This window comes from Eschscholzia californica, unplaced genomic scaffold (genome assembly GCF_041429995.1).
Source record: "Eschscholzia californica isolate CP2 unplaced genomic scaffold, dmEscCali1.0.p SCAF_6, whole genome shotgun sequence".
Classification (NCBI taxonomy): Eukaryota; Viridiplantae; Streptophyta; class Magnoliopsida; order Ranunculales; family Papaveraceae; genus Eschscholzia; species Eschscholzia californica.
In genome coordinates this window covers 25,488,443-25,501,580 of record NW_028238483.1, presented here as the reverse complement: position 1 = coordinate 25,501,580, position 13,138 = coordinate 25,488,443, and the positions used below count along the sequence as shown (strand labels likewise).

The window sequence follows — 13,138 nt, the reverse complement described above, 5'->3', positions numbered from 1 at the left end:
TGTCTCGCTTTCATCAGCATATTGGGCATGAATTGATTTACATGTGCCTCCTACGAAAACACTTTGTTCTTCTTAGGCGACAGATGTAACCCTCAGATGAGATTATTATCAGGTCAATGAGTGGTGAGATTGCAAGATGAATTGCGGGTTTAATCTTTTATACCAGTCGAATCCTTTTGTCTTTAAAATAGATGTGACTCTCAGACTTTCGTAGAACAGATGATTTATCACCACCAATGAAACCTTGTTCACTTCAATGCAGAACAACACATGATGTCCAACAGGGTCGTGTGGCGGGAGGTCGGGGTCATGCGGTCGCACAAAGCCCCCACCACAACTAGCCCATTTTGTTTTGAAATCTTTGAGGTTTGGTCCTATACAACTTACATATGAGCGTCTCATGTATGACTCAAATAAAAAATGTAAGTGCCATTCTGGTCTTAAGATGATGTAACAACATTTAATTCTAATATGACTCTCAATATTGAATTTCTCTTTTAAAAACATCAATTGTTTATTCGATATTAAAACAAGATTAGCCATCTTTCAAATTACACATAATTACTTTTGAATATTTTTTTGGACGGATGAATTTGAGTTTTGTAGTGGAAATGTAGTATACACATACATACTGATGCAGATTATACTGGGTCGGACGACTAAATCATTGGGCCTCACGGACGAACTAGTTAGAAGGCCTCACCGAGTCCATTTGGGTTATTATTAAGAGTCTTATGTTTCATTATTTCCTATTAAGTCTAGGTTTAGAAGTTTTTATGTTTAAGTCTATCTGTTTATGTTTGAGTATCTTTGATGTTTAGGAATCCTAGTTGGATTCTATCTAGAAGAGTCTAAGTTCCTATAAAAGGGACATTAACTCTGTCATTGAGAATAACCTTTCAGAGAAGAACTAATAAAGTTATCGTATCTCCCTATATTTTACTAGTTATTCAATTCCGTTTTAGTCTTCTTATTATTTCCGCTCCGTCTACATCACGTATCCGAGTGTAAAAGTGAAGAAAGTTAGACACTGATGAACAGTGTCGATTCCGTAATAACTCTCGAAATACAATCCTGTTTACACAGTTGATCAAATAAACCGATAAGAGTAGGAGGATGGCTCTGGAATAAACCGACCTCACAGGCTCACACACATAAGCTCTTTCTCTCTCATCACCACTGGAAACTGACGACAACTGGCATATTTTACCGGTAAGACAATGAGAAAAGACGGTACCCCAGTTATTATCTCCGGCAACCTCACTGGTAAACTCCCAATATGTTTCGAAACCAAACCCTTGGTTGCTGCATTATTTGCACTAACCCTAGTTATGGCAATCTGGAATTTCCAACCTTATTACGACAACCTCTTCTCCACCCCTCGCCGCTGCTCTGTTCCTTCATCAGTTCAAAAAATCACAACCACCGCCGGTACCACCGCCACCACCGCTACGTTACCAGAAGAAAAGAAATTCTCAACAAAACCCACTGACCCAAACAAACGCACATTCACCAGATATGGAAACGCAGCTTCTCTGTTCGTTCAAATGGGTGCTTACAGAGGAGGACAAAATACTTTCGCCATTATTGGTCTAGCTTCAAAACCCATTCATGTTTTTGGTCGTCCTTGGTATAAATGTGAGTGGATCTCAAACAATAATTCATCTTCAATTAGATCAAAAGCCATTAAAATGCTTCCAGATTGGGGTTATGGTAGAGTTTATACTGTTGTTGTTGTTAACTGTACTTTTCCAGTTAACCCAAATCAAGATAATTCAGGTGGGAAGTTAAATCTTTATGCTTATTATGGTGAATCACCAAGAAAGTTTGAAAAGATTGAAGCTTTAGAAGAAAAACCAGGTTCTTATAATGAATCTGATTTCAAACCACCATATAAGTATGAGTATTTATATTGTGGGTCATCTTTATATGGTAATTTAAGTGCATCTAGAATTAGAGAATGGATTGCTTATCATGCTTGGTTTTTTGGACCCAAATCTCATTTTGTATTTCATGATGCTGGTGGAGTTGGATCTGAAGTTAAATCTGTTCTTGATCCATGGGTAAAAGCAGGAAGAGCAACAATTCAAGATATTAGGGATCAATCTGAGTTTGATGGGTATTATTATAATCAATTTTTGATTGTGAATGATTGTTTACATAGATATAGATATGCATCAAATTGGACATTTTATTTTGATGTTGATGAGTATATTTATTTGCCTGATGGAAGTTCTTTAGAATCTGTTCTTGATGAATTCAAAGATTATACTCAGTTTACTATTGAACAAAATCCCATGTCTAGTAAACTCTGTTTGAAGGATTCACCTCAAGAAATTTCTAGGTCAGTTTCTCTCACTAGACTTTAGTAACTCTTTCTCTTTGTTTAATTTCATCTCCCCTTTAATGGGTTTCCTTCAAATTTTGAGAATCTGTGATTTTGATAATCTTTTTCTTTGTGATTTCAGGCAATGGGGATTTGAGAAATTAACGTTCAGAGATTCAAGAACAGGATTCCGGCGAGATAGAAAATATGCAATTCAGGCGAAAAATGCGTTTTCTACTGGAGTTCATATGTCGGAGAATGTAACGGGAAAAACTCTTCATAAAACGGAAACAAAAATCCGTTATTATCATTACCACAATTCAATAACGGTACCGGGAGAACCATGTCGGGAATTATTACCTGTTTCGGCTAAAAAAACCGTTACATTGTATGATAAGTTACCATTTGTTTACGATGATAATATGAAGAAACTAGCGAAGACCATCAAGGATTTTGAAGTAGAAACAATCGGAGCCGTCCACGTGTAGACTTATTTGATGATTTAAGGGAGATCATGCTTATTTATGTGATGATAAACATACATGTGGATATAATGATGGGTGAATCATGATGTCGGTGGATGAAGAGTTTTACTGTTAATTTCTAAAGATGTGTGTCAGATTTGTGTATTAATTGAGGAAATTCGGGCCTCCCGGAATCTGACCCACCGACAGAAAGATGAAAAAAAAAGGGAGGCTAAAGTGAGGAGAGGGAGAGGGAGAGGGAGAGTAGAAAAAAGGGAAATGGAATAGATTGATGGCGCGTTTCTCTGTAAAGGGGGTGATTTTATTGAAATTTGTTTCTTCATTTTATGTGAAAAAGGGTATTTCTTAATCTTGAAGGGTCTTTATTTATTTTTGCATTTAATCTTGAAGGGTTTATTGTTTCCTTTTTCTCTAGTTGGATGATTTGAAAAAAACTACAACTTCATGGAGGTGGACAAGAAAAAGAATTTTGTGTTAGACAATTAGGATGGTTCATAGATGTGGAAGTGTTTGCTAATGATGTTATTTGTTAGTAGAGCATGATGTCGTGTGATAGTTAAAATTACTCTTTTTGAAATTCAGATGCTAATTATTCTCCACCTAAATAAAGTATGAGTAAGTTAGCTCAATTATTTGTAAACTAAGAGAGAAGTGAAACAAATCATTTTGAAGAAAATAAAAGTACAAAGCTAGATATTGTACTAATTACCGAATCCATAATTAACTATATGCAATCTTGATTTAATTAGTGCCTTTAATCATTCATGGGGTGTGTGGATGGGGTCCTTTTGTTGCTTGTCAAGGGCCTTCCTCATGTCTCCATAAAAATGGTTAGTTCGTGTTGGGGGTGAGATTTTGGTCCATGGCCCGACATCCACCCACGTTCTTTCGCGTCTGAAGGGGTCGTGAACGTGGATGCTGCGTGACTGAGCCGGTCAAAATCCGCCCATTTGTTAGGTTTTCAGTAGACGAACGCATACAAGAGGGCCTACCTGATGCACCGCTCGAGTCTTTCCATTTACCAGTCCATAATATCCATCTACAACAAAAATGAATCATTAAATGTTTAGAGTTAGGTAGTGGTGTTAGATTAGATTAGGGTATAATATGTAACTCTTGAAATCAGAAGAGCCCCAACTTTTTTCTTTCTCTTCTCTTCGACTCTCTCCCACTTTTGTCTTTTCTGATTCTCAACGGCGAAATCCTAACCCTTAATCATAATCAATGTTTCATTCTATTTTGATTTTTCTTTGAGAAGGTTCTTTCTAGTTGACACCATGAAAGGATTCCTAATTGACGATCTTTTATTTTGGTGTTCTTAATTTTTGTTGTTCTTGTTCATTATGTTAATGAACCTGGTGATTTTTTTTTTGTCATACGATGTATATCCAGTGTTTGACCGAGCGCCTGGCATGTCCAACTAGAAAAACAGACACGAACGAAAGTTTTAAAGAGAAACCCCGAAATGGCTGTTTGTTTTGTTTAGTTGTCCGAGCAGACAAGTTTGAGTTGCATATGTCCCACCCGGACCAGACAGATAGTCGTCTGCGAATTGACCGTCTGGACCGATTCTCACCCCTAGTTCTCGTAATGTAGTTAACTTCTTCCTTTGACTTTCATATCTGGACCATGCCTATACCTAAACTCAGTGGCATTCGTATCAGTGGACAGAGAGAGAAGTGAAAGAGCTCAATTTTCACACAACGGCAGAAGATAAAGGGCCGACGTTTAAAGGTTTCTCTTTAAGTGTTAAAGACACCTCCCTTACGGCAAATATGGGAATAAGTATAGGAGGGAGGAGGGCGCTTTTAATAGTTACTGAGGGTGCCTTTAAAACTTCACCCCAGTAAATACCGAGCTTAGTAGATCTGCCGACACACTTTCTCTCTAACTGAGCCCTTAAAGAGCAAAAGAAAAGTGGTTCAACAGGAAAAATAAAAAGAACAAATATCAAATCTTGAAAGATAGAAACAAAACTCCCTAATAATAAATTTGTCAATTTAGGAGATAAACCACACAATTGGTAAATATATGATGAAAAAACAGGTTAATTTAGTTTTTTTTTTTTTTTTGTTAAGAGGGTTAATTTAGTTAAAATATGAAAGACATTATATATTGTTTTTTTTATGAGAACAGACATTATATATTGTGAGTTTGGTAATTGGTCAAAACGTGCATACAAAATTTTTCATATTCTCCCTCTTTAATCACTTTATACCTTCTACCTCTTCAGATTTTGTAGCTGAAAATTGTAAGTATAATTGTTTTACGGCTGCACATTGGAAATGTCTTCCAAATGTAGTTCAATTTTTTTTTTTTTTTGTCAAGTCCCTTCCAAGTCCTATCCTCATAATAGACGGTGATAGAAAAGAGTGGTGTTTTGAGTTTATTAACGTTTGCATATCACAACCAACGACAATTTTGAAGGGCCAGCGCTTTGGGGAAAGCTAAATAGGTTCCGAGGTGTGAAGACTTGGTCAAAAATTGGTCAATTTTGTTTGACAATTTTATTTAGGGAGAAAGCAAGATACTTCTCCACCTCACCTCACTCTCTCTCCACCTCACCTCTATCTTCTCCGATTAAGTCGCCGGCCGGAAAATTTTTCCGGCCGACGACCTAATCGGAGAAGATAAAGAGGTGAGGTGAGGTGGAGAGAGAGTGAGGTGAGGTGGAGTGTTTTTTTTTATTTTCCCTTAAAATTTATTTCCCCGAAAAATCTCTAAAATTATACATATTTCCTTTAAAATTTCACACCCCGGAAACTATTTAGCTTTCCCCAAAGGGCTGGCCTTTTGAAGTGATAATAGTGGTGGACCAATTAGTTGTCGTGTTTTGTCCTATGTAGATGCGTATGTTTGTTGTTAATCTGGACGGCTATTAAGGGCAACTTTAATTTGTGATGATATTATTCAAACCAATCTTACGTGTAAAGGCAGTGTACAAATAGTAGTAGGTGGCAAACTCCAAGTCCAAATGTCACAATTTTGTTTCATCTCTTTTTCAAATCAGCTGTCACCGCATTGTACATTCCTAACCAAAATAATGTTGAGATCTTAAGGCTATTGTTGAGTCAGTCACTTGCCCTCATCTCACTACTCCACTAGTAAGGTTTCTCTCACATTATAAACTCAAACTCATTCCGTGCTCTTTGGACAACTAATAATGTGAGATTAATCTCTTCCTCAAACATTTTGGCTAGTGACTTCGATAATTATTGTACGATCGAAGACTTGTTATACCTAGGATCTGATATAAATATTGGGTGGTTTGACTTTCTCTCATCACAAAAACTAGTTCAAGAAGTAAGACTTCTCACACTTATACCTTATGTCCATTACACAACCAATGTAGGATTATCCAACAACCTACATATGTGATATGTTGTTGGCAGACTGATTAGTGTTTAACTGTTTAGAAAATGTGGGTTTATCCAACAACCTACGCATATGATACGTTGTTGGTAGATTGATTGATTGATGATTAAACGCTTAGAATATAATATATATAGTATATGTATGATATATATATATATATATATTATATGTATCTGAAACAAGAGAATTATAGGGTAAAAATCAATAAAGCAACTACTCAAACCAAAAGTATTAGTATTGGTATGTGGAACTAGAGTAATGACCAATTGAGTATAAGACAATCCTTATGATGTTTAACCTTCCTTAGTTAACGTAGTTTCAAATAGACAGACTACTACTGTCCTCTTAATAATCTCAATGTACAATCAACCGATGGTTCTAGCCATTGTATTGAGCATTTCCTACGTCAGAGCTTCAGTTTTCTCTTTTGATTTCTTAATGGGAAATTGTGAATGCACTGACCATTTTCGTTATATCCACTCACATCTCCTTTGACTTGAACACAAAATACATTTAGAAAAATGAATTGGAGACTCCCTGAGACATACTCCCAGCCTCCCAGGTGTTCTCCTCCTCACATGACAAGGCCATTTTGGTCTTTTCAGTCTGACAAAAGCTGTACAAAGACCAAAACGTCCTTGTCACTGTGAAGGGGAGTACACTTGGGAGTGCCAAGGGAGCCCCCTTATCATCATTGATACATTTAAGGAGTTAAGTTGCAAACTCGATACCAAACGTGCCAAGAGAGTCCCCTACCAATGGGCCTGAAGTTATACGCCAATTGAGCCCACTTAGCCCGTTCAAATATTAGGGCAATCTTGAAAGCACCAATTAAGTTGCAAACTCGATACCAAACGTGCCATCAAAGGTGATCATTTGATACCACTTCCACATAATTTACATATAGGTGAAACACAACAAAAATATATGGGAACATTTTCAGCATATCAAGTATTAAATCTGATACCTTCAACAAAAAAGAAAAAAAAAGTATTAAATCTGATAGGATTTCAGGTTTTAGGATATCCATTATCCATATGTGTGGATCCATTTGTTCTTTGTGATCATTACCAAGAAAGTCTTTTTTTTGAAATAAAGATTACCAAGAAAGTCTTAAACAATAAGGTTATGTTTTCAAGTTTTAAACCCTTTCAACCATTCACCTCCCTCCTCCATCCACAGACCACTCGAAGAAACCCAACCTACCCCTTCACCCAATTGAAAAAAAAACTGCTACTCCACTTCCAACCGCTGCAACTACTGTGTTAAAAATGACAAACCGGAGGAAAATGAAATTATGAGGAAAGTGAAGATGAGAAAATACAGAACGGATAACAAGAATAAAACTTATCCAACAAAGAAACATATGTCAAAAACTAAGTTCTACTATACTTTTAATGGGGGTTAGTAAAAAAAGAAAAAAAAGATCAATAAATAGCAGAGAGAAACTGCAAACCTCCTAAATCACCATCGACCATCGTCTCTGGAGTTTCTATGACGGTCGTTGAAGGAAGATGACGAAGATTTCCTAACGCACTATCCTCTCCCTCTTATATTAAATTTTTGGCCAAAGAAAGTAATTTTGGAGAATATCTTTATTTATCATAGAGTCATATATTAAAATCATGCATACTTTTGAATTGAATGGTTGTTGGTAAAAAGAACTAGGCTTTCAATAATTGCACAAAAATGAAAGCAAAATTGGTGTCATTACTTGGATTTTAATCATTTTGATTTGCTTTTAGGCTTTTAAAGACAAACGAATCCCCAAATAGGCCCTCCATGGTGTTTAAGAAATAGAATTTCACTAAGGAAGCAACTGCCTCAATATTATATCCATTCTGTCTATAATGCAAGTGAATCCCTCTTTAGGGTTTCCACTTATGGTTTATTTAAGATAGCAACAAGATTAGGAGTGTCTGTAACATTAAATTAGTAATTGAAAGTTTAGTTATTTAAGTTTGTAGTCATCTAATTCCAAATCAATTGGCAATGAGTATAGAGGACCTAAACATTATATTCTTAGTTAAGGGATCACAATTTTCTCGTGTGAAACTATTCTTACAAGTTATATTAATTTGAAAGCTTTAATACATATCTAGGGGTATACTTATTTTGTAAGCTATTTCAAGACCCATAATATTTTGATTAGTTTTACTAGATTATAAATACTCTCCACATATCATGCATATAGAATAGATACATCCACTCAGCTATTTTATCTGTATTAGTTAAACTTGTAATAATAACTAGATAAACCAAAATATTTTGGTAACAACTCAACTAATTTAGCTTACAAATGTTTACAGGAAAATTAGGTTAATTAAAGTTGAAGATTCCGGTGTATGCTAAATTTGGAGTATCAGATCACGAACTACCAAAAAGAGTACGAAGAATCCATCAAGCTATACGCAAGAGAACGTAGAGTATCTTGTAACTCCTCTGATAATACAATGTCATTACCCTCATTTGTTTCTTATCTAGGGTTCTTAGAATTGTATATCAGCCCCATTCTGAGTGATGCTTATGAAGTCTTAAATGTTAATATCTCCCTTGAGGCTTTCATATCTAAATTAAGAAAAAAAACATTACGTTTGTTCAACGACTTACTATAATAATATTAACGTGTAGCAGAAGCACCTACCACTGCACGAACATTAAAACCTGAAACCTCTCGTGGATAAACAAAGAAGTAAAATTGTTTCTTTTATCAAAAAATAAATAAATAACTCATTTGTACTATGTGTTCCAAATACAGGAAATTGGGCCGAAGATTAAAATTTAAACCTTTTCTTACTTAAAAAGACAAGTTATATTTTTTTTCTTTGTTAAAAATCAAAATATCGTTTTTTTTTTTTGTTAAAAACCTAAATATTTGTATTTTGTTTGGTTAAAAACCCAATATTTTTTGTAAAGGTGTTGCAAGATGTTGCAAGGTGTTGCCAGGCGCTGCAAAGCTGTTATAAGGTGTTGTAAGGCGCCCCAAAACTGTTGTAAATCGGTTACAAAATTGTTGCAAGGCGTTCCAAAGTTGTCGCAAAGCGCTGCAAAGTTGTTGCAAAGCGTTGTAATTTAAAAAAAATTACTCAAGGAGTTGAAGACTAAAAAAAATTGACTGATACATTTTAACTAAAGCCCAAATATTTTAGAGAGTTTTGGCCAAATTTATCATTCAAATAGCATGATTACAAAGAAAATAACACAATATAAAATTATGCAGCTCTTGCTGTGAATTTATTTTTTGTGACTTGTATTATATTATGGCTCCTAGTTTTTCATTAAAGAGACAGACACTCTAAGAGACTACTCAAGAAGTTGAGAATTCCCTTCGGTTCTTCTTGACTATTTTTCTAGTTGTTTCAAAAGATCAACTAGTGAGTCCTTGCCAAGAAATGTAAGAAAACTAAATTTGAACAAAAGATTTTGGCTCATTTATTACCGATATGGCAGTCCAGTCGCTTATGGCTCTTTTAAGAGACCGTCTTATAATATTCATTGAGTCACCTTCAAGTTCGATCTTCACAATATCGTTAGGCTTAGCCCAGTCGTGTTGCTTCAAACATGGACCGGGTGGTTTTAGAGCAAGCTGCTAAAAACTCACATATCTTATTATGCCTAGTTAATTAAATAAGTTCCAGTTAATTCTAATAGCTTCGCTTTTAGGTGTCACACAACACAACTAACACAAGCAGAGTTTAGGAAGTACTGATAGTAATATCGTGCTTAACATTGTTTATATTTTTTTTTATTCAAATCATAAGATTTGGGCTTGGTCTCTCGATTGGACAAATACAGACATTACTACTCGAACTGAGATCCTCTTATAGCTTGCTTTTGGAATTTTGCAACCAACATATTGTGTCCACTCTTATGGAATTATTCATTAGTTTTTCGTTTCAATTAAGATTCCTAGTATACCAAGTTTGAAATGATATTAAACCGAAACCACTCACTTCTGAGGGGAGGGTAATAGTGTTTTGTCTAATGAAAAAGTTAGGAAGTGATCAAACACATTTGGAAGCTTAAAGCGTCACACACACAATTCAACTCTTTATTTGGAGATATATTTGCACGACCCGCTGCTAATTCTACCGCTACTTTATTTATAGACAAAAGATTTTTTTTGGATCAACATGATTTTTGGGATTTCTTTAGGAATGAAAAGTACTAATTAAAGCCAGAGGGGGTTTGCAATCATGTAAAAATATTTTCTTCATTTAAGTTAGAATCTAATAAGGTGAAAAATTGACTCGACTTAATAAACATAGAAAGATTTTTTACTTAATATGTGTCCTTAAAGACACATGATAAAATTATCTCAGAATAAAGATGGGTCATTCTTTTTATGATAAATCAAATTTTCTTTCACATTTTAACAAGTCAAAGTTCAACTTTTTATTGATTGTACAAATTTTGAAGATTTCTAACTTTGAAAAAAAGTATTTACAATACGTCACATTATAAAAGTATCCGTTAAAATTAGACCGATACAATCATTAAAAAGAGTTTAACTAGTTAAAAATAGAAAAAGTTATCAAATTAGAGAGTCTCTAACAAGGATTCTAATTCCAAATCACTTTCTCTAAAAACAAAGGAAATGAAAATCTTATAGGCACGTTTCCTTAACTTCAGATTTTCCGCCATACTGCCTTATATATTCTACAGACTCATCAAATCCTTCTCATTTCATTGTTCACTCTCACCCTTTCTGCTCCTCTCTCTCTCTCTCTCTCTCTCTCAAACATTGTATCTGGTTAACCTAATCTCCCCTCAATTTCGATTTCAAATCAGAATTTCTTAACAAGGTAAACTAAATAAGCAAATCCCATATTTTGATTTCAATTATTGAAGGGTTTATCTTTGTTTTTTGTTATCAAAAGCGGCGACTCTGTAAATATAAACCAAACTTGCTTTTTGGGTATCTTTTTCATTTCTTTTTACCTAATCTGGTTTCTTTGCTTTTCATTTATTTGGCTTTTTAGGGTTTTTTTTCTCTTACAAACAAGCTGGCTATCGAGGAGGAACAACAACAAAACATTGGGGTTCTTGAAACCCAAAATCAAAAGACAGTCATGGTGAGAAATGAAAACTTGGGTCCTGAATGGTTGAATCCATTCTTGAATGCTAGCTATTTCAATCCTTGTAGAATCCATGGTGATTCAAATAAGAATGAATGTAATTACTTTTGCTTGGATTGCATGGGAAATGCTCTGTGTTCTTGCTGTTTGATTCATCACAAAAACCACCAATATGTTCAAGTCAGTAGTTTTCATTTTTCAAAACCCTTTCTCTCTCTCTCTAGATTTCTCTATTTCTTGAGATACCCATTGAAGATTAAACTCTGAAACTGTACTTTTGATTTTGCAGATAAGGAGATCTTCTTACAGTAATGTGGTTAGGGTTAATGAAGTTCAAAAACATATTGACGTTTCTAGCATTCAACATTATATTATTAACAGTGCCAAAGTCGTTTTCCTTAATTCAAGACCCCAATTGAAGCCAGGAAAGGTGGCTATTAGTACATGTGAAATTTGTTCCAGAAATCTTCTTCATTCATTCAGATTCTGTTCTTTGAGATGCAAGGTATGATAATTTGAACCAGCATTTTCGATTTGATTTTGGATTTTATGAATAACCCATTTCTTAATTTCATTCAATCTTCTATAAATTCTTTGAAAATTCTCATTGATTTTCATATTATTTCTAGGATCTGGTAGAAACCCATTTCATGTTTTCACTCAAATCATCAGAAAAGATTCATCTTTTTCCTTAATTTCACCATTAATCATAAAAAATTCTACAAATTTGATTTTCTTGTTTCCCAAGTTTCACTTTTTACTCTGTGTTTCTTCAGAGTCTGACTCTCTGGTTTAATACAATTGAAAATGACGAAACCACCCATCTGATTTTTCAGCTCGAAGTGGTAAAGCGCGGGGACTCTGACGTGACGATTAATCTACGAGTCAGAAACAATGTAGACTCGTTTCATAACTCGGAATCCGATCTAGACTGGTCAACTCAGAAGAAGCTTCGTACGGAACGTTCGATTGATACCCAATCCTCATCGGACGGTAACAAAGAGTGTGCCGGGAATTACTCGAGGATTAATGAAGAAACTGGTACGAACTCAACTCCGACAGCTTCTCCCATTAACGTTTTACGGACTGCAAGGAGAAAGGGCATACCTCGTCGTGCCCCATTTTGATCATCAAACCCTAAAAAAGGTAAAGAAGTGAGTCCTCTACAAAAGAGTGAATGGAGTATCTTTATAAAAATTCTATATATATTTATTGACATACTTTTGAACCAGTTAAAATTGTTTGGATTAAGTAATTTATGTTTTGGAGTTTTGATCTAGAACTTTGGGTTCTTCGGTAGGTTAGAAGCTAAAAAACCTATAAATATGGCCTTTTGGCCCTTTCATAAATCTAATGTGTTTGTACATTCAGATGTTTTTAGTTTTTTATATATTCTGTTGAAATATTGCGTCTTCTTATCAAAATACATGTTATAAACATGAAGATATACATATATATAAGTAGATTAAAAGATAGCGAATAAACAATAAAGGATACCTTGACTAAATTTGTGATTGTATTTTTTATTTTTGAAAGTAGGGTACTAGCTAAAGATTTTGCTCTTGTTGTCTTGTGAAGGTCCTCAATTTAAACATGAAAGTCCTCAATTGAGTTTGAATGTTATTAGTCTATTTTATTTTCTTTTGGGATCTACTTTGTCATACTCAAATTAGGTTCTACTTTATGATCAAGGTTATGGAGTGGTAACGAAAAGTTAGGTGTCTAATAGATGACGATGACCTTTATCGAATTTTTGGGTTCTCTTTTTCTTCCTTGAGTTCCTTCTCATATGTGGATTTTTTAAATCTTCAATATTTGTGTGGGACACCACCATTTGTTCTACATGAAATGTCCTAGTTTGGTTTTTTTTTTTG

At 34.6% G+C, this 13,138-nt stretch overlaps 2 protein-coding genes and 1 long non-coding RNA gene across 3 annotated transcripts; 2 read left to right on the top strand and 1 right to left on the bottom strand.

Moving 5' to 3' along the window:
* The first annotated feature begins 893 nt into the window (after window positions 1-893).
* On the top strand, window positions 894-3,160 carry LOC147532875 (galactan beta-1,4-galactosyltransferase GALS1-like). Its single transcript, XM_086648950.1, has 2 exons — window positions 894-2,344; window positions 2,469-3,160. Exons 1-2 carry the CDS (start codon window positions 1,221-1,223, stop codon window positions 2,812-2,814), a joined length of 1,470 nt encoding a protein of 489 aa, XP_086505076.1. The 5' UTR covers window positions 894-1,220; the 3' UTR covers window positions 2,815-3,160.
* A 3,876-nt stretch (window positions 3,161-7,036) lies between these two features.
* Window positions 7,037-7,753, bottom strand: LOC147532874 (uncharacterized). The gene is made up of 2 exons (XR_015228406.1): window positions 7,643-7,753; window positions 7,037-7,446 (listed from the first exon to the last, which is right to left on the bottom strand). It is a non-coding gene; the product is annotated as an uncharacterized LOC147532874 (long non-coding RNA).
* Window positions 7,754-10,845: 3,092 nt separating this feature from the next.
* LOC147532873 (protein RGF1 INDUCIBLE TRANSCRIPTION FACTOR 1-like) lies at window positions 10,846-12,634 on the top strand. The gene is made up of 4 exons (XM_086651046.1): window positions 10,846-10,991; window positions 11,169-11,444; window positions 11,554-11,769; window positions 12,101-12,634. The coding sequence occupies exons 2-4, from the start codon at window positions 11,259-11,261 to the stop codon at window positions 12,389-12,391; spliced, it is 693 nt and encodes a 230-aa protein (XP_086507172.1). The 5' UTR covers window positions 10,846-10,991; window positions 11,169-11,258; the 3' UTR covers window positions 12,392-12,634.
* The last annotated feature ends 504 nt before the right edge of the window (window positions 12,635-13,138 follow it).